Source organism: Lipotes vexillifer, unplaced genomic scaffold, assembly GCF_000442215.2.
Source record: "Lipotes vexillifer unplaced genomic scaffold, Lipotes_vexillifer_v1.1 scaffold1706, whole genome shotgun sequence".
Lineage (NCBI taxonomy): Eukaryota > Metazoa > Chordata > Mammalia > Artiodactyla > Lipotidae > Lipotes > Lipotes vexillifer.
The window spans coordinates 225,433-246,307 of NW_006772773.1; the positions used below are offsets into that span (position 1 = coordinate 225,433).

Sequence of the window (20,875 nt, forward strand, 5' to 3'; positions counted from 1 at the left end):
ATGTATTTATTTATTTATTTATGGCTGCGTCGGGTCTTTGTTGCTGCATGTGGGCTTTCTCTAGTTACGGCGAAAGGGGACTACTCTTCATTGAGGTGCACAGGCTTCTCATTGCAGTGGCTTCTCTTGTTGTGGAGCACGGGCTGTAGGCACGTGGGCTTCAGTAGTTGTGGTGCTTGGGCTCAGTAGTTGTGGCTCGCGGGCTTTAGAGCACAGGCTCAGTAGTTGTGGTGCACGGGCTTAGTTGCTCTGTGACGTGTGGGATCTTCCTGGACCAGGGATTGAACCCATGTCCCCTGCATTCACAGGCAGATTGTTAACCACTGTGCCACCAGGAAAGTCTCTAGTGTTTAAAGCATTTATTTTGAAGCTAAGCAGGACTTGAAACAGTTCTAGCTTTTAAGATGTATAGTTTCACTGAATAAACTCAGCCCCTGTTGTCATAAAAATAGGTATGGTGGTGAAGCACAGATGAGATTTCCAGCCACTCTCCCCGCTCCCAGTAATGTTGGTCCCATCCTGGGGTCTCCTGTCTACTCTGGTGAGTATGAAACATTGCAATGAAACTGTTTCTAATAGAGTTGAATTTTAGAAGCTTTGTAGCATATTTTAATGGATAAAAAATTTCATTGTATTTTCTTTACTGCTACTGCATTATTAGGGAATAATTCTATAGATATCTGACTCTTAGTGTTATGATATATTAATATTGAATCTTTAGTGTATACTGGGAAACAAGATATAACCAGTAGTATTTACAGAACTCATTTGTTATTTATTCAAAAGGAAAGAGTTGAGAGGTTTAATAACAAACTCCTATCTCAATGTTTTCCAAAGTGGGGATTGTTAGAAAGTTGCTGGGAAATGAGTCCCTAATTCTTGAATATATTATGGGTGGTGCCACTCCTCTCTCTTACACTTAGAAACAGTTTCTGTGTCTAATTTTGATCAGGTACAAAAAAACTGGGAGATAATTTTATAAATCTTTATATTCTTCTTTCTTTTTAGGTTCTCCTGTTCCTAGTGGTAGTACATACCTGAATCCATCCTTTTTGGGAACACCATCTCAAGGTACCTCTTTTCTTTGTTTTAGGTTGCTACTACTATTCTTTTTGAGGAGCTAACATTGTGAATTATTATTCTTAATGCTTAGAATGGGAAAGATTAACTTGTCCTATTCCCCTGAAAATAATGTAGTTTAATAGAAGTGGCATCCAAGCAAGTATTGGCATTTGGCCATGAATACCTTTACTTAGTGGACCTGGAAAGCCCCCTTTTTGAGTATCAGGACTTAATTACCAGCCCTGAACTGTATAATTAGTCCTGTTTTACTCCCAGCATTAATGTGCAGTGATTGCAAGCTTGCTTTCCTCTTCATCCTGCATTGCCCACACTTGAAAGCCAACTTGGGAGTTCCTCTCCAAGTCTAAATCTCTCTTCTTATCAAGGAAAACCAAATTAAATAACTATTTATTTCAGTATTTTTGTAATTGTTTTTACCTGTGGGTCTATGGACAACTGACTTGGGTTATTGAGAATTCTGAATATTTAAGGTTAAGTTTTAAGATTTGTTTTTCTTACGTGTGTACAAGGTGTTCATCCTCCTGCTATGTCAACTCCAGTGTGTGCTATGGGAAATCCAGCAACTCAGGCCACAAGTATGAGTTGTATGGCTGGACCAGAGATTGTGTACTCTGGAAAACACAATGGTATTTGCATTTACTTTTCTCGAATCATGGGGTAAGTTTTTCATGGGATAATTAACTATTGCTTACCTTGTTCTATTGTGTATAGTTGAACATTTTAAACTTTAAATTTGGGACATCATTTGTGCCTACTAAATTTTACTTATAGTTTAAGCTCACTTGTCCTTTAATAAGATTGTTTTCTGTCATTCAGCTTTTTTATTATCTAACCATCTATATTTGTTAGTGTGTTTTATATATGTATATATATCTTCAAACTATATCTACATATACTAATATGTAGTGTAACAAACCACCCCATAACTCAGTGACATGTGTCTGCAAGTCAGTTAGGCAGTTCTGGTCTTGGTTAGGCTCACAATGCATTTGAAATCAGCATTGAGGTTGAAGAGAGTTCTGTCACTCTTGGCTGGACTCTCACATGTTTAGGGTTATGTTTGTGTGTTGGTCTAGAATGGCCTCAGCTGAGACAGCTGGATTGTTCTCCACATGGTCTCTCATCCTCTAGCAGGCTAGTCAGGGATCATAGACTTGGTGGTGGTAAGGTTCCATGAGAGAGAGTAGACACTTGCAGAGCCTCAGGATGCCTAGGCTCAGAATTGGTCTGCTATCACTTCTGCCTGACTTACTTGGCAGGGGGACATCTCCAGGCCAGCCCAGATTCAAAAAGTGGGAAATAGACTCCTCGTTATAAAGGAGGCTTCAGAGTCATATTGTAAAGAGGATAGGTATAGGGAGGGATAAAGAATTACAGCCATTTTTCAATCATTCTACCAGATCCACTTAATTATCATGTCTGGTGTGTATTTTTCTTATATTTGAGTTGTATGCTTTCATATGAATCATTTGCTTAAAAATGTGAAACAGTGCAGAACTCACTTTATAAGCTTCTTTGTTTCCAATTTATTACCCAGGGTCTTTGATTTTTCTTCAACAGTATTTCATTATGTGAAATGACTTAGATCTGTCAGGTTTGGAAATTTTCCTGGTTTTTTTGTTCTTTCAGATAACTTAGTAAAATGTTAAATGAAGTCATTGCTACACTTTAAAAACTAAATAAACACATAGAAAGGAATTTACTACTTATTGTAATTGTTTTTATTCATCTACAGCACAATCATTAAAACATTTTTTGTTCCAGAAACATCTGGGATGCTAGTTTAGTTGTGGAGAGAGTATTCAAGAGTGGCAACAGAGAGATCACTGCAGTAAGTGTGTTATATAAATAACAGTATTCCATTATCTCTGTGGAGCCAGTTTATGTTACTAATGGGGAAGTAGATTGTTTTATATCTCTTGATGTTATAAACAACATGCAATGATTATTCCGTTATATACATGTTTGTGTACTCGTCCAGTAAACTGTTCACCCCCTGAGTTACATCTCAGCTCTGTCACTTACTAATGATGAGTAAATTTCTTAACATTTCAGAGCCTGATATCTCACAGTAAAATGAGAATGTATCTCCCTCATAACATTGTTATGAGGGCTAAATAGAATCAGTCCTAATACTTAATGTTGCTCAAAGTTACAATTTAATGTTTTGCTTATATGCCCCCAAACTCCAAGAACCTAGCACTAATTTCCATGTATTGGCATACTTTCCAGAGTGCTTTAAGAAACACAGAAATTGTACTATCATAAATTCAGGTATTAAAGGTTTTTTTTAATGTGAAGTATGCATGCAATTTATTTTAAGCTTTTTTTCTTTTTAAGATGGAAAGATACTAAATATCTTTTTAACTCTGATACTCTATTTTAAAGTTCTAAATTTTAAAGTTTCTCAGAATCAGAATGTATTAACATAGTATGTGATTCCATTTGTGTGAATTTCGAACAGGCAAAACCAGTCTATATTCTATGATAGAGGTAAGAAAAGTGGTCGGTTACCTAGGAGGTAGAATGACTAATGACTAGAAAAGGGGCAATAGGGAACTTTTTTGGGTGTTGGAAATACCCTGTATTGTGATCTGGGTGGTGACTATATAAAGATGTAAAAAGTTATCAAGGTATTCACTTAAGATTTGTGTATTTTACTGTCTGTAAATTATACCTCATTAAAACCAGAGCAGCAGGGGGTGAGGGATGTGGGTGTCTAGCCCTTTATTCTGGTCACCAAGTATAAATTGATAAAAGAAATAACTTTACTGTTTATGAAGATAGGGTACCTTGGAATTAAAACTTCATGTTCAATTATGGGTATACAGCATATGTGTGTTTTATAGAAGCTTTTTTTTCATTGTTTTTAAATGTTTGAAAATATTTCCTTTCTTTCAGATTGAAAGTAGTGTTCCCTCCCAGCTGCTGGAGTCAGTGCTACAAGAACTGAAAGGTTTGCAAGAATTTCTAGACAGAAACTCCCAGTTTACAGGAGGACCATTAGGAAATCCAAAGTAGGAATAAATAAGATTTATTTCCCTTTTTTTTCTGAGATTTAATTTACATGTTATAAAATTCATCCTATTAAAAAGTTTCATGGTTTTTAGTATATTCATAAAGTTAAACTATCATCACCACTATCTAGTTCCAGAACATTTGCATCACACCAAAAAAGAAACCCTATGCCCACTAGCAGTCACTCCATGTCTTAATTCAAGCTGAAATAACAAAGATACCATAAACTGACTGGCTTAGACAACAAACATTTATTTTTCATAGTTCTGGAGGCTGCAAGTCTGAGATAGGGTGCCAGCATGGTCAAGTTCTGGTGAGGACCTTCTTCCTGGTTTGCAGACAGCTGCTTTCTTTTTGTGTTGTTACATGGCAGAGAGAAAACCAGACAGCAAGTCCTCTGGTTTTTTCTTAGAAGGGTAGTCATCTTATCATGGGTCTCCACCTTCATGAGCTCACCTAAACTTAATTACCTCCCAAAGGCCATACCTCCAAAAATACCATCGCTTTGAGGATTACTATGAATTTGGTGGGACACAAACATTCAGTCTGTAACACTGCAAAGTTGTCTTCCCCTAGTCCCTGGCAAATACTAATCCACTCTCTGTTTCTATGGATCTGCCATATTTTGGATCTTTTATGTAAATGCAGGTATACAGTATGTGGCCTTTTGTTTCTGGCTTTTCTCTTAGCATAATATTTTCATGTTCATATATTATGGTGTATATCAGTACTTGGTTTCATTTTTCAGTTCATCATTTGATGCACATTTGTCTTGTTTCACCATTTTTTCTTTTTCTTAATTGATTTTTTGTTTTTTATTGAAGTATAGTTGATTTACAGTGTTGTGTTTCGGCTTTTTGGCTATTATGAATAATGCTGATATGCACATTCCTGTAAAAGTTTTTGCATGGACACATGTTTAGGATGAACATTTTTTGTTGCTGTTGTTATAAAAGTAATATGGACTTGTAAAAAATTCACATCACTCCCCTGATGAATTAATTTGAAGTATGACAATATAAACTTTCATATGTGAACATACATGAATATATGCATATACACATATGAATGTATATTCATATATGAATATACATTTCTTTTTTAATACAATTTTTAAAGCTTATACTCCATTTATAGTTACTAAAAAATAATTGGCTATATTCCTTGTGTTTTACAATACATCCTCATAGCCTGTCTTATACCCAGAAGTTTGTACCTCTCACTCCCCTACCCTTATATTGCCCACCCCCACCCACCCCCTCCCCACTGGTGACCACTTGTTTGTTCTCTGTATCTGTGAGTCTGCTTCTTTTTTGTTATATCCACCAGCTTGTGTATTTTTTAGATTCCACATATAAGTGATATACAGTATTTGTCTTTCTCTGATTTATTTCACTTAGCATAATGCTCTGCAAGTCCATCCATGTTGCTGCAGATGACAAAATTTCGTTCTTTTTTATGGCTGAGTAGTAGTCCACTGTAAAAATAGGGTCTAAGTAGGCATACTTTTTGTGAAACGTTGTTTACATTCAGTATATTCTTTAGAGCATTCCAAAAATCAATAGAATAAATTCTGTTTGTGTTGGCTACATGTTATTCCATTATATTCAAGCAATTAGTGGTATAACTCTATGCGTAATTAGGTTGTTTCTATTTCTTGGTGGTATAAACAGGGTTCAGTGAGTATTCTTTATACATGTTTGTGTACTTGTTCAGTAATATTCAGGTGAATTTCTTTAGAAGTAAAATTTGGGGATATAAGAGCTTTTAAAAATGTTGGTATGTAGTATTTGGTTGTCCCCTGAGAAGGTTATACCAATTATTTTTAGCCTTCAGAACTCTTTTAAGTGTATCTTAACATGTATATATTGATTTCTAGCACCTGCCACTTTTTAATTCTGTTTAAGAATCTTTGTCTTTTAACCCCATCTCATTTTGTTGGGGCTAATTAAATGTTTGATCTGTTTCTCACCATCCTGAACTTGTGGGCTTTGTTGTGGTTTGGGGTTTGTTTGTTTGTTTTTCTCCCGCTTTACTGGATTGATTTAAAAGTTTTATGTATGACTTTTCTTCTTCTGATAGTTTTAAATTCTGAAAAATATACATCTCAGTCATCATTAACAATTGAACAGAATCTATTATCTTACCTCCTTCCCCTGTACTCTACCACTGTCCTTCCTACATAGCTGGAATTTTAGTCGGAAGGTGTTTTTCTCTTTTTCTTTTCCACCATTATATTATTCTTCTGTTAATAGTTTCTAAGCAGTTTATTGAATTAACAATTATAGCCTCAATTATAACGTTTGATTTTGTAACCTACTACTTTGCTAATTTCTCTTTACTGTTTTTAGTAGTTTTTTTCATTGAGTTTTTTGGATTTTTCAAATATGTCATCCTGTCATCTGCAAATAGAGATAGTTCTACCATTTTCTTTCTAACTCTAGTTGCTTTCTTCTGTCTGCATAGGCTAATATCTCCAGCATAGTGTTAAAGAGTGGAGATAATGGTGCACATCCTGCTCTTATTCCTGACTTCAATGGGAAAGTGTGTAGTGTTTCCCCACTAAAGAAGATGTCTAGATACAGTTTAACATGATAAGAAAGTATCCATCCATTTCTATTTTATTGAGTATTTTTATAAAGTGAGTATTGAAGTAGGTCAAATGTATTGTCTATATCTTATAGAGATGATTGTATAATTTTTTTCCTTACCTTTATTAAGAGATTTCCTAATTCAACCAACCCTCACAACATTAGTCTCACTGAGTATGGGAATTTTTAAATAGCTTTTTCTTTTTTTTTTGCAGTATGCGGGCCTCTCACTGTTGTGGCCTCTCCCGTTCCGGAGCACAGGCTCCGGACGCACAGGCTCAGTGGCCATGGCTCACGGGCCCAGCTGCTCCGCGGCATGTGGGATCCTCCTGGGCCAGGACACGAACCTGTGTCCCCTGCATCGGCAGGCGGACCCCCAACCACTGTGCCACCAGGGAAGCCCCTAAATAGCTTTTTGAGATAAAACTTACATACCATAAAATTCACTTGTTTTAAATCAGTTCATTGATTTAGAAAATATATAGAATTTCTTCAGTCATGACAACAATCCATTTTTAGACCACATCCGTCTTGTTCATTTGCAGTCACTCCCCATTTCTGCCCTTCAGCCCCAAACAATTACTACTGTATTCTATCTCTGTAGATTTACATATTCTTGACATTTCATATAAATGGAATCATACAGCGTGTGGTCTTCAGAGTCTTAGTATCTTTGCTTTGCTTCTTTGGGTATGTTCCATGCACATACAGCCTGGGAGGTGAGCCCAGAAGTTGTGTTCGTCTTCCTCAGAATTAGGGGATCTCCTCCTCCACTCTCTTCTTGCTCTGATTTCCCAGATATTCCCTAGCTCCCAGAGGCCTCTTTTACTGGTCCTCTGGATAGAAAGTCAGTGTTTTCTCCCAGTTTTCACTGTCTTATCATACAGCTTTGCAGAAGTGGTGGTGCCTTTGGGGCAAAGCATCAAGAGAAATAACTGGTTCCCTCCAAACTTTTTGGACCACACGGCCCCCTTTTCTCAGTTCTTCTGCTCCAGTGTTTCTCAACCTTGGCACTGTAGACATTGTAGACTAGATAATTCTTGGTGCTGGGGACTGTCTTGTGCATTGTAGGATGTTTAGGATTATCCTTGGCCTCTGCCTACTAGATACCAGTAGCTCTCTCCAGTTATGACTCGAAATGTCTCCAGACGTTGCTGAATGTTCCTTGGGAGTTTTACTCACCATACTGTTTTGAGACTCAGATCACCTTTGGACAAAGCCTGAAGATAAAGGAATGGGGGAGAATCCAGTATACTCACCTCCATATGGATTATCATTCGAGTTTTGACTTCCCCTCATCAGTCTGTGTGCTATTAGAGTCCTCAGGTGAATAGTTGCTTTTTGTATAGTGTCCAGAGTTCCCACTTGTAGTCAGTGAGAGAGACTGTAACAGGCTTACTCCATCTTGGTCAGCACCATCAGTTGAGTTTTTTCTTTAGTATCATTATGTGAATCTGGTTTCAAACGTTTTTAATGTGTTTTAATCCATTGCAGGTTGTTTTTTCAATGGAAAATTATCCCAACCTTTTGCCTCTTCAGACTGCTCTGGAGTCCTTTTTGACAGTATTTGGTAGCATCTTTGCTTTCTAGCATGACAGGACATTTCAGGCTCATTTGGTACAATTCTTGCCCTAGAACTGGATTTGGCCATTTCTCTAGGGAGCCCTGGTTTCTTTTGGTAGGAAAGGGTATTAGAGACTACAGCTAAAGGTATTAATTCCTACTGGTCATGCTATATGTTGTTTTGTTTTTTATTTTTTTAAAAACAACAAAATTATGAGTTTGTATTGTTTTTCAGTTCAGCTTTAAGATTAAAGAGAATTTGCTCAGTTTCTTTTATAGTATAGTTGTATTGCTTTTACCCTAAAAATTTTGTTTTCTAACAACATTGACATAATCACTTATGAACTTCATCCGACAGTGTACCTATTATAGCTTCAGTAGTCATACTTTTCTTTTTCTTGCCATGCTCCATGGCTTGCAGGATCTTAGTTCCCCCATCAGGGATCGAACCCGTGCTCCCTGCATGGAGTCTTAACCACTGGACTGCCAGGGAAGTCCCTCTTTTTTATTTTAAATGGAAGCATAGTCCATTTACAGTATTATATTGGTTTCAGGTGTACAGCATTGTGATTCAATATTTTTACAGATTATACTCCATTGGAAGTTATTACAAAATAATGGCTATAATTCCCTGTGCTATACAGTACATCCTTTTTGCTTATCTATTTTTTACATAGTATTTTGTATCTCTTAATCTCATACCTGTAATTTGCCCCTTCCCTCTTCCTTCTCCCACTTAGTAACCACTAGTTTGTTTTCTATGCCTGTGAGTCTGTTTCTGTTTTGTGTATACATTTTTTGTTTAAGTTCATCATTCTTTTCTTTGCATCCCTGAAGTTGCATTAAGAGCTGAAATAATCAGATTCTTCACCAAATGAGCACCAAATGCTTTTATTAGCTCATTTCTCTCAGTGACCAGTATTTCCTGACAGCAGGTTCTTTGCTTTTCACTTTTGTCCTGAAGTTTTCATATCTGTAAAATGGTATTCTTAATAATACGTACCTTATAGAGTTGTTGTATTATGTTAAATCATTGGTGGGGACAGAAAGCAAGTGTTTGATAAATGGAAGCTATTGTTATTAACCATTTACTCTCAGTGAAAATTTAAGCATCTGAGAGATTAAAATGCTCCAGGTGTAAATTGTTGTATTGATTTGTCAGTGATTATTTCACTAATCTACAGAGGAAAAGAATATTTACAACATATTCCAGTTCATTATATACAGAATAGGCAAATTTATAGAATCAGAAAGTAGATGAGCTGTTGCCTAGGGTAGGGCGGGGGAAATGAGAATTGACTGCTAATGGAAAGTGAGTAAAAAGGTTCTAAAATTAAGTTGTGGTGATAGTTGCACAACCCTATGAATATACTTTCTGGAATTTTTGTTTCAGTGCTACTGCCAAAGTGCAGCAGAGGCTGATAGGATTCATGCGCCCTGAAAATGGAAATACCCAGCAAATGCAACAGGAGCTGCAGAGGAAGTTTCATGGTAAATTATTGCTTCTGATCAGTTAAATGTACATGACCCCAGTAAAGAGTTTTATTAGGTGAATAGAAAAGAGTGGACATCTCTTGATAAGATAGTTTGTGGTAACAAATATTTTTATTAAAATAATACTAGTGTGATTTGAAAAGTAAGATGATATGGACATCATGTATTTCCACAACTTTCAGCTCATAAAAGGTTTTCATTTCTTCCACCAGAAAACATGATACACACTTTTTTTTTTAACTTTTTTTGGGGGCGGGGCGGGGTGCTGCATCCCACGGCCTGTGGGATCTTAGTTCCCCGACGAGCGATCGAACCCAGGCCCCCTGCAATGGAAGCGAGGAGTCCTAACCACTGGACCACCAGGGAATTCCCCAATACACACCTTTTTTTAATGAATTTTTTTATTGTGCTAAAATATACATAACATAAAATTTACCGTTTTAACCATTTTTAAGTGTACAGTTCAGTGGCATTCAGTAAGTTAAGTTCACATGATGTCCTGTAGCATGGTGATTGCAAAAAGCACCACTATCCATCTCCAGAATGTTTTCATCTTTCTAGTCTGAAACTCTGTACCCATGAAACAATAACTCCCCATTTTCCTCTGCCCCCAACCCCTGACAGTCACCTTTTTTATTTTTCCTGTCTTTGAATTTTACTACCCTGTGTACCTCATGTAAGTGGAGTCATATAGTATTTGTTTTTTTTTGTGTGACTGCCTTATTTCACTTAGCATATAATGTCTTCAGAGTTCACGTGTGTAGTGGCATGTGCTGGAATTTCCTTCCTTTCTGAGACTGAATAGTACTCCATTGTGTGTATCAACCACATTTTGTTTATCCTTTCATTTCTTGGTGGACACTTAGGTTGCCTTCATCTTTGGGGTATTGTGAATAATCCTGCTATGAACACGGTGTACAAATAGAAATTTGAGTCCCTACTTTTAATTGTTTTATTATATATCCAGAAGTGTAATTGCTGGATTATGTGTGATTCTGTTTTTAATTTTTTGAGGAGCCACCATAACTTTTCCATAGCAACTATACCATTGTATTGCTACATTTCCACTGGTAGTACACAAAATATTCCAATTCCTCCACATTGTCACCAATAATTTTTCTTTTTCTTTTTCTTTTTTTTAAAAAACATTTCTATCCTAATGTGTGTGAAGTGGTATTTCTTGGAGAGTTAAAAATGTGAATCAAATGTTAGGTTGTGTTTTTTAATTTATTATAAAAAAGTAACAACTAAGGAAACAGCAAGGGAACTGAAAAGTTCTTATAACCAATCATTATTCCAGATGTGAATTGGCATAGTAATAAAATATTGTTTAAATTTTGCCTGCCATTCAGGTTTTTTTTTAAGTTCTTTTGCCTTCTATTGTTTGAGCCAATTATTCTGGCTGATAGAACTTTGCTAGTTAAGACTCAGCTATTTACTTTTGTTCCAACGTACTTTCTTTCCTTCCCGCTGGACCTAGTTTTCTGTTCACTATTTTGTAAATTCTTCTTTCAGTACTTCTTTTCAAGTAAACTTGACAAAATACAAGCATTGGTAAGGATTTATACAAAGGGGAGCATTCAAATTGCTGACAGTATGCACTGAAATAACCACTTTGGAGAGCAATTTGATCATATATATTAAAAGCTAAAAATGCATATGCATTCAAAGCCAGCAGTTTCACTTCTAGGTATATATTCAGGAACAGTCTTTATCAGACATTTTTCCCACAATAAGTAATAATTTTTATATTATGACCCAGATGTTTAAAAGCATATACACACAACAGAATTTTAAGAAATAACTATACCTATTTTATACTCTAATATTTTTTTTCCTTTTTCATTCTATTTCCTTTTTAAGGGGAAAAAAATATCTGTCATGATTGACTGAATTGATTTCATGATTCACCAATGCGTCTTAATTTGAAAAACAGTCGTGGCAAAATCTGACTGTGTTTTCGAGGAGACCTTTTCTAAGGATATTTATTGCATTATTGTTGTAGTAGCAAAACATTGGAAACAACAGGAATGTCCTTCATGTGGAAAATGGACCTAATTGTGGTATACTTACATAATGGAACAGTCAGCAATTAAAATAAATGTATTGATATTAGATTTTTACTTATCAGTATGGGTAGCCTGTGAAAATATAACTGGGCAGAAAAAGCAATGGTGTAAATTGTCTAAAAACAGCAACATTTTTACTTTTTATGTATGCATACACACAGAGGCACTTATATATAGTGAGAGGATAAAACTGTGAATTCAACAACTCATGATCATGGTTGCCTATGAGGGGAGGAAGGAGAACAATGAGGATTTCAACCTTAACTATAGTTGTCGTTATTTGAGATAAAGTGTTGTTTTACTTAAAATAAAACAACTTAACCTGTCATTTTTCAAAACTTCATGAGTTGTGTTTTGTAATTAGAGGCTCAACTGAGTGAAAAGGTTTCACTTCAGGCAATCCAGCAGTTGGTTCGAAAATCATACCAGGCTCTGGCTTTATGGAAACTTCTTTGTGAACATCAGTTCACTGCCATTGTAGGAGAACTTCAGAAGGTAGGATATTTTTCCCCCTAAGATCGTACTATTAATTCTGTGCTTAGTTTGTCTGCTTTCTTTTGCAGTACGCGGGCCTGTCACTGTTGTGGCCTCTCCCGTTGCGGAGCACAGGCTCCGGACGCGCAGGCTCAGCAGCCATGGCTCACGGGCCCAGCTGCTCCGCGGCATGTGGGATCTTCCCGGACCAGGGCACGAACCCGTGTCCCCTGCATCGGCAGGCAGACTGTCAACCACTGCACCACCAGGGAATCCCAGTTTGTCTGCTTTTTAGTGAGCTGTAATCTTTCACTTAGGTTCAGAAGGAGATTATTTTGGGAAACATTTAGGTTATGATCAAATTAATGTGTTATGAGAAAATTGCACTAAAGCATGATAACTTGAGGGATTCATTATCAAAACCACAAGTTATTACAGTATATGAGAACTTTGTTGTGATATGTGAATGAACTCTACCAAAAATATTTTTCAAACAATAGATTGTAACCTTTATTTGGGCTACGGATCCCTTTGGGAATCTGATCAAAACTCTTTCTCACCACCTTCAGAGGATGCATACAGACACATACATAAAATTTTTGCATGTAATTTCAAGAAGTCCAGTGACCTAAATTAAAATTAAACATTCCTACTTTAAAGAAAAATGTTTGCCACTGTGGAAAATGAATGGTTCTTGCTGTCCTCATTGGAATCCTTTTTAAGGATAAAGGTAATTTGCATTTATCTAAATGTTAGGTCATTTAGGGGGAAGGTATTCCTACCTATTAATTTAATTGTGAGCATTTCTGAACGTACACAAAAGTACAGCAAGTACAACAACTAATCCCCCATACACAATTTATTTGCATTCAACATTTTCACAATTTTACCAACTTTGCTTAATCTATCCCTTATTTTCTTTACTGAATTATTTTAAAGTAGATCCCTAACATCATGTCCTTTCATTCCTGTATATTTTAATATGTATTCCTTTGGCCATTTTCTTAAATACCAATGTCATTATCACATTTAGCAATATTACCACTAATTCTTTTGGGTAACATCTAAAATAATGAAATTTCTGTGTCTTAAAAATATCTTTTTATAGATTGGTTCATTCTAATCAGAATCTAAACAGTTGGTTCACTCATTGAATTTGGTTGTTTTTTCTCTTAAATCTCTCAGTCGAGCAATTTTCTCTGTCTCTCTCTCTCTTTTTGGTGGGGGGGTGTTGCTATTGCCTTGTAGGCATCAGGTCATCAATCTTGTAGAATCCCAACATTCTGAGGTTGTCTTTACCTTCCTTGTAGTGAACTTGTTCATCTATTTCCTGAATTTTCTATGAAATGGAAGTCAAGTCTACAGAGGCTTGATAAGTTCAGTTTTTTGTTGTTGTTGTTTGTTTGTTTTTTATTTATTTTATTTGTTTTATTTTTGGCTGCATTGGGTCTTCGTTGCTGCGCACGGGCTCTCTGTAGTTGCAGCAAGTGGGAGCTACTCTTTGTTGCGGTGTGCGGGCTTCTCATTGCGGTGGCTTCTCTTATTGCGGAGCACAGGCTTTAGGTGCATGGGCTTCAGCAGTTGTGGCACACGGGCTCAGTAGTTGTGGCTCATGGGCTCTAGATCACAGGCTCAGCAGTTGTGGTGCACGGGCTTAGTTGCTCTGCGTCATGTGGGATCTTCCCAGATCAGGGCTCGAACCCATGCCCCCTGCATTGGCAGGTGGATTCTTAACCACTGTGCCACCAGGGAATCCCCAGGTCCATTTATTTGATAAAGAATAGCACATACTTTTTTTTCCTCTTTTAAAAACTCAAGTGAATATGTTTAATTATGAAAGCTATTTCCTTTTCCATGCCAGGTAGAATAATGATTTTTAGTTTTATTGGCTGGTAAGAATAATGTAGGTCAATTTTTAGCCTAGGTATCTTTTTTGTGATCCACCTTCAAAGCTTTCCTTCCCTATATGCTCAAGGAATGCAAATTAAATATTAATCCAAAAAATTTGAACATAGATTGTATATTTGCTGAAATTTAGAAAAAAGAAATAGCAGTCAGATCACTAAACAGAATGTTACTATAGTATAAATCACCTCAATACTTTAGAACTCCATTTTAGCAAGCAGATTTGTTTAAATAAGATCAAACTCCAATGTTAGAAGTCCTTGAATAATAGAATTCAAAGGTTATTTTGGAAAAATAAATGTAAGCCCAAGATTTTTTAATGTAGCTAATTGATTGTTTTTTCCTGGTTATAACTAAAGTCAGGAGGCCTGTCTCGAATTTTGACTCCACCTGGGTTTTGCTTTCCTCATTTGTAAAGTGAGATTTGGAATTGGCATACTGTGGATTCTTTTACAATTCTCAATGATTCTATGAAAATCTGTAACATTTTATTATTTTTTATAGTTTAGTATATTTTATCTTTTGAATTATAGAGTCTGTTAATGTTTTGATATTTTAAATTATTACAGAAATTTCATTCTGTGTGGAAATACAATATTCCTATATTTTTGATCAGAAGAGGATTTTCTTTTATACTCCTAGGAATTTCAAGAACAGTTGAAAATCACCACCTTTAAAGATCTGGTAATCAGGGACAAGGAACTGACTGGGGCATTAATTGCTTCTCTAATCAACTGCTACATCAGAGATAATGCTGCTGTTGATGGCATTAGTTTACACTTACAGGACATCTGCCCACTTCTGTATAGCACTGATGATGCAGTTTGTTCTAAGGTATGATGCTTTGTTACCTGTTTCAGTGTTTCTTACAGGAGGTTTCATGGTATGATGAAAGCACACTAGAATTGTAATCAGGAACTGTTGTCTTTTGTTTGACATACGACCTTGGGTAGGTCTTTTAACCTTCCATGGCATCAGGATCCTCATCTGTGTAAGAAAGACGTTGGAATATATTATTTCTTAAAATCCGTATATAAATTTTTCATAAAGAATCTTTGATAGTATTTCTAGACGGTATTTAAAAAATGGTTAACTATGCCTTTCCTTAAAAATTAAGAAAAAAATCACTAAAACTTTGTAGTAAATTAGAGCTAATTGGGCAATTTTTATTGATCCTTTCCTACAGGTGAAAAAAGTTTTAAAAATCAGTGTTGCTCAGACTGCCTGCTGACCAATAATGTATTGACTAGGCAAGAGATTTACCAGTCAAAAGCTGTCTTGCTTACATATTTGTGAGAGGAATTAAGAATAGCTAGGATTTTTTGGTCAAAAACTTTTCTGCCTAAAATTAAGAAGAAGTAAGTTTGTAGAGTTGTTTTTATCTTTGATGATAATCAACCAGATGTAAATTTAAACACAGACTAAACAAAACTTGTATTGACAGCATCATCCATGTGCTTGTATCTTTTTAAGTTCTTGTCATCTCTACTTCTAGGCAAATGAGCTTCTCCAGCGTTCCCGACAAGTTCAAAATAAGATTGAAAAGGAAAGAATGTTAAGGGAATCATTAAAGGAGTATCAAAAAATCAGCAATCAAGTGGACCTGTCCAGTGTTTGTGCTCAGTACAGACAAGGCGAGAAACAAAATGTTCTTCATACCTTCTGCTTAACTCGGAGGGATATCTTCCTTCAGCTTTCAGTAGCCCAAGTGATATGACATAGGGAATTCATTTCTTATGTCTTAGTATTCGATGACTGCACTAGCTTCTACAAAAGCTATAACGCTCTTTTTATATCTTGAAATGTGTAACTTTTTAACATTGGGGTTTCAGTCCTATTCTAGTTAAACTACTACCTGTGTTAGATTGCTTTCTGGGTTACATTTATTTTTCAGATGCTTCAGATTCTTTTGACTAATTTTAAAAATACTGCCTGTCTGCTCACTTTAAAATTACTTTAAATCAAATCTAACATAATGTAGTAACTGTTAGTACAGGTACTACTTTGAATCCTAAGATTTTTTTTCCATCAAGGAACTGCAACCCTCCTTTTTGCTATTTTAAATATGAAATTTTTTTGCAGTGAAGAAAATACATTTAATAGCTGCCTTTTAGGCATGTTGGAACCTAGTTCTTCGGTAGACTCATCAGAAATATTTTATATGATGTTGTCACCTGGGTGACTGATATACAGTAGAAACCTCATAGTAGTAAACATAATAACCTTGATCAGTATTTTTATAAGCCATCTAAGGAAAATGTATCCACTTAATAATATGCCTTAACTCTTTGTCCTTTGTCTTTCCTATTAGTGCGTTTTTATGAGGGTGTAGTGGAGCTCTCTCTTACTGCTGCAGAGAAAAAAGATCCTCAGGGTCTTGGACTTCATTTCTATAAACATGGAGAACCAGAAGAAGACATCGTGGGACTTCAGGCTTTCCAAGAAAGGTGAATTTTATCACCTTAACAGGTGCAACTTTATGGATATAGACTTTTCTTTGTGTTAAGTTTGATTGATGGTATTAGGAAAATAATATTTCAAGTACAACTCATAAAATTGAATTACGCTTTCACCTAAAAATGTCTTGTTTTATCAAAGGTGTGAATCAGTATTCTAATTATTAGCCTAGGGATAAAATTATAGCCTGGTGGGAATTCTTAAGGACCTAAATGTTTTTGAACTTGCCTCTTTGGTTTTCCTGAGATTGTATTAATGTCAATTTGAAATGCAATAACGATTTTGGAAACAAAACTGCTGCTTCACCTGCCCTACTGCCAGTGTCTGGTTCTGGATGAAGATTAGTATTGTAAAGGATGATTTTTAAATGTTCACAGATTATTAGAGACTGTTAAAAAAAAAAAAAGTATGTCCAGGGCTTCCCTGGTGGCGCAGTGGTTAAGAATCCGTCTGCCAATGTAGGGGATATGAGTTCGAGCCCTGGTCCAGGAAGATCCCACATGCCGCAGAGCAACTAAGCCCGTGTGCCACAACTACAGAGCCTACGCTCTAGACCTGTGTGCCACGACTACTGAAGCCTGTGCGCCTAGAGCCTGTGCTCCGCAGCAAGAGAAGCCACCACCATGAGAAGCCCACGCACCACAACAAAGAGTAGCCCCTGCTCGCTGCAACCAGAGAAAGCCAGTGCACAGCAACAAAGACCCAATACAGCCAAAAATAAATAAATAAATTTATTTAAAAAAAAAAAAAGTAGAATAAGCAATATTAAAAAAAAAAAGTATGTCCATAAAGGAAATACATAACCAAAGATGTGTTTCATTTTTATGAAACTTCACCCTTTTAAACAAGTGCTTCTCAAACCTATTGAAAAAGCATATGATTTGTATTTTTTTTATTTTTTTTTATTTTTATTTTTTTTGCGGTACGCGGGCCTCTCACTGTTGTGGCCTCTTCCGTTGCGGAGCACAGGCGCCAGACGCACAGGCTCAGCAGCCATGGCTCCCGGGCCTAGCCACTCCGCGGCATGTGGGATCTTCCCGGACCGGGGCACGAACCCGTGTCCCCTGCATCGGCAGGCGGACTCTCAACCACTGCGCCACCAGGGAAGCCCTGTTTTTATTTTTATTTATTTATTTTTAATTTTATTGGAGTATAGTTGCTTTACATTGTTGTGTTACTTTCTACTGTACAGCAAAGTGCATCAGCTATACGCATACATATATCCCCTCTTTTTTGTATTTCCTTCCCATTTAGGTCACTACAGAGCATTGAGTAGAGTTCACTGTGCTACACAGTAGGTTCTCAACTATGGATACTATGTATAAAATAGATAACTAATGATTTGTATTATTTTAATACCAAATTGTGTGTGTATGTGTATTTTCTCCAAAATTCTCTTTAGTTTATATTTCAATTAGATAAGATAAACTAATTGATAGCTAAATCATGGAATTGCTCCTTTTTCATTCTTTTTCAGATTAAACAGTTACAAGTGTATTACAGATACACTTCAAGAACTGGTAAATCAAAGTAAGGCTGCTCCTCAGTCTCCCAGTGTGCCCAAAAAACCCGGACCTCCAGTGTTGTCATCTGATCCCAATATGCTGAGTAACGAAGAAGCAGGCCATCATGTAAGGGACATAGCATATTTTCGTTCTGAAAATACACTGTGTTTAGATGTTCTGTGTGGTGGTGGTGGCATAACCATCTTGGAAAGGGTAGTAACTCTTAGAACTTACCATTTAAGGATTCTTGATTTCTTACCAGAAGCTTATAAGGCTAAGGAGTCATGTCGATCCTTTAACTGTGCTAATTTTTACTGTTTTCTTTATTTTAGTTTGAACAAATGCTTAAATTGTCTCAAAGATCCAAAGATGAACTCTTTAGTATTGCCCTTTATAATTGGCTAATACAAGCTGACCTTGCAGATAAACTGCTACAGGTAAAAAATATTTTTTATACCATTGTTGTTAATTTATATTTTTAAGTAGCATAACTCAGTGGGTTAAGCACATATATAGTCATAAGGAAATTCAGTTTTTCACCCTGTACCAACCGTTAGGTGTTAGTGAAAAGCCAAGTAATGTAATACATTTTCCTAGTGAGCAAGGTAGTCTGTTGGTCTAGTTTTCTTGTTATTTAGAAGCTGATTGGGATTGTTTATATTGTGGGGTGAAAATCAATGGATTATGAGTTAGGGGACCTGAACTTTGTCTTAGCTCTTCCATTAAGCCGCTTCACAAATAAATGTTCTTTCACTACCCTAAGTCATAGTGTTCCTCATTCTGTAAAATGAATATATGGCATTTGATAATTGCAAAGATGCTTTTGACCTCAGAATCTAGGAATCAATAGCTGTGTTCTCAAAGTTTATTAAAAGATTTGTAATTGGATTATAATAAATTGTTTTTATCAACCTAATGCAACTATCATAGCAATTCTTTGATTAACTGTGGTAAAACAATCATTTATAATGAGAAAAATTGCCCTCTCTTATCTGTTACTGGATTATAATATTGCTTATGTATTCATAAAACAAGGCACACCTATAAAATGATATATTTACTCTCTGAAGAGCAAGTGGGTAGTCAGAAAATGTTTCTGATTAACTTTACAATTTCCAGATTGCTTCTCCATTTCTGGAGCCACATCTAGTCCGAATGGCCAAAGTTGATCAAAACAAAGTTCGTTACATGGATTTACTTTGGAGGTATTATGAGAAGAACAGAAGTTTTAGCAATGCTGCTCGTGTCCTATCCAAATTGGCTGACATGCATAGGTATGGCCTAATAATTCTCACTGTGACAAATAATTGATAACTGGGCTATATCTAGTTACATCCAGATTTCAGATATTAAATAAAACCTTATTCAGGTTATACATATATAGAATATTTATGCTTCTACTTGGATTTATCTAAAGTTTATAGTTTTCTCTCTTTGTTTGTTTTTAATAATGTGTAGCAGGTACCAAATACCTCCTACTAAATAGACGCTCTATTCAAACTGTATTGTAAATCCTTTTCTTTAAAGTATGTCTTTAGATTCTTTCCTATTAACAGCAATTAATTACTATTTTTTTTCTTTTTTTAATATTTATTTATTTATTTTTATTTGGTTGAGCTGGGTCTTAATTGAGGCAGGCGGGCTGCTTAGTTGCAACATGTGGGCTTCTTAGTTTCGGCTCACTGGCTCCTTAGTTGTGGCATGCGAACTTTTAGTTCGGGCATGCATGTGAGATCTAGTTCCCTGACCAGGGACTGAACCCGGGCCCTCTGCCTTGGGACCGTGGAGTCTTAACCACTGCATCCCCAAGCAAGTCCCTTAATTACTATTCTTAACTAAAGGACAATAAATACTTCTCAAAGTCTTTATAATTTTAAACGTTTAACAAATTCCAGGCTAATTTCCTCTACTCTCTCTAAATTACTGAATAGGTCTTGGAGCATATATATTGAGGATTGTTAAGAATACTGATAAAGAGTGCATTGAAATTTCTAATTAGATTGTCATATCAAAAGACAACTTAAAATTTTGGACAGATCATTAATTTGACCCTCTTTTCATTTGGAATTTCCTTTGCCACAATAGTGCAGTGGTATTTCCAAAATCTGGAGATTGGTTAAGTTAGGACAAGGAGGTGTTTGAGACAAGGTTGTTATTAAACCAAGTTAATCAGAATGGTTACTTAAATCACCCAGATATGGCTAATAGCAAGTGTGAGAGTTTGTGTATCTGTGTGTGTGCTCATGCAGTTGTAATTACTGCATGTATGGGCCCAAGGCATTTTTGGTCTTCTTGCTGTCTTTGGTCATAATAGTCATTTGGTTTTTTTCTTTTTTTTTTTATTTCTTTTTTTATTTTTGGCTGTGTTGGGTCTTTGTTGCTGCACACAGGCTTTCTCTAGTTGCGGCGAGCGGGGTCTACTCTTTGTTGTGGTGTGTGGGCTTCTCATTGCAGTGGCTTCTCTTGTTGTGGAGCACGGGCTCTAGGTGCGTGGGCTTCAGTAGTTGTGGCACACAGTCTCAGTAGTTGTGGCTCGCAGGCTCTAGAGTGCAGGCTCAGTAATTGTGGTGCTTGGGCTTAGTTGCTTCACGGCATGTGGGATCTTCCTGGACCAGGGCTCGAACCCATTTCCCCTGCATTGGCAGGTGGCTTCTTAACCGCTGTGCCACCACAGAAGCCCCCTAGAGTGGCTCTTAATTGCCCTTTCATTAATATT

At 36.3% G+C, this 20,875-nt stretch overlaps 1 protein-coding gene across 2 annotated transcripts in view; it reads left to right on the forward strand.

Annotated features, from left to right (window-relative positions):
- Positions 1-20,875, forward strand: part of NUP155 (nucleoporin 155) — a 59,737-nt gene that overhangs the window by 28,675 nt on the left and 10,187 nt on the right. The window contains exons 16-28 of one of the 2 annotated variants that reach the window (XM_007447914.1): positions 453-541; positions 1,009-1,071; positions 1,593-1,740; positions 2,848-2,914; positions 3,985-4,100; positions 9,649-9,746; positions 12,183-12,313; positions 14,840-15,031; positions 15,693-15,831; positions 16,509-16,644; positions 18,132-18,285; positions 18,492-18,596; positions 19,279-19,433. In XM_007447914.1, the coding sequence (XP_007447976.1) occupies positions 453-541; positions 1,009-1,071; positions 1,593-1,740; positions 2,848-2,914; positions 3,985-4,100; positions 9,649-9,746; positions 12,183-12,313; positions 14,840-15,031; positions 15,693-15,831; positions 16,509-16,644; positions 18,132-18,285; positions 18,492-18,596; positions 19,279-19,433 (1,593 nt within the window). The remainder of the gene's footprint in view (positions 1-452; positions 542-1,008; positions 1,072-1,592; positions 1,741-2,847; positions 2,915-3,984; positions 4,101-9,648; positions 9,747-12,182; positions 12,314-14,839; positions 15,032-15,692; positions 15,832-16,508; positions 16,645-18,131; positions 18,286-18,491; positions 18,597-19,278; positions 19,434-20,875) is intronic. The other variant, XM_007447915.1, reaches the window with a different exon arrangement.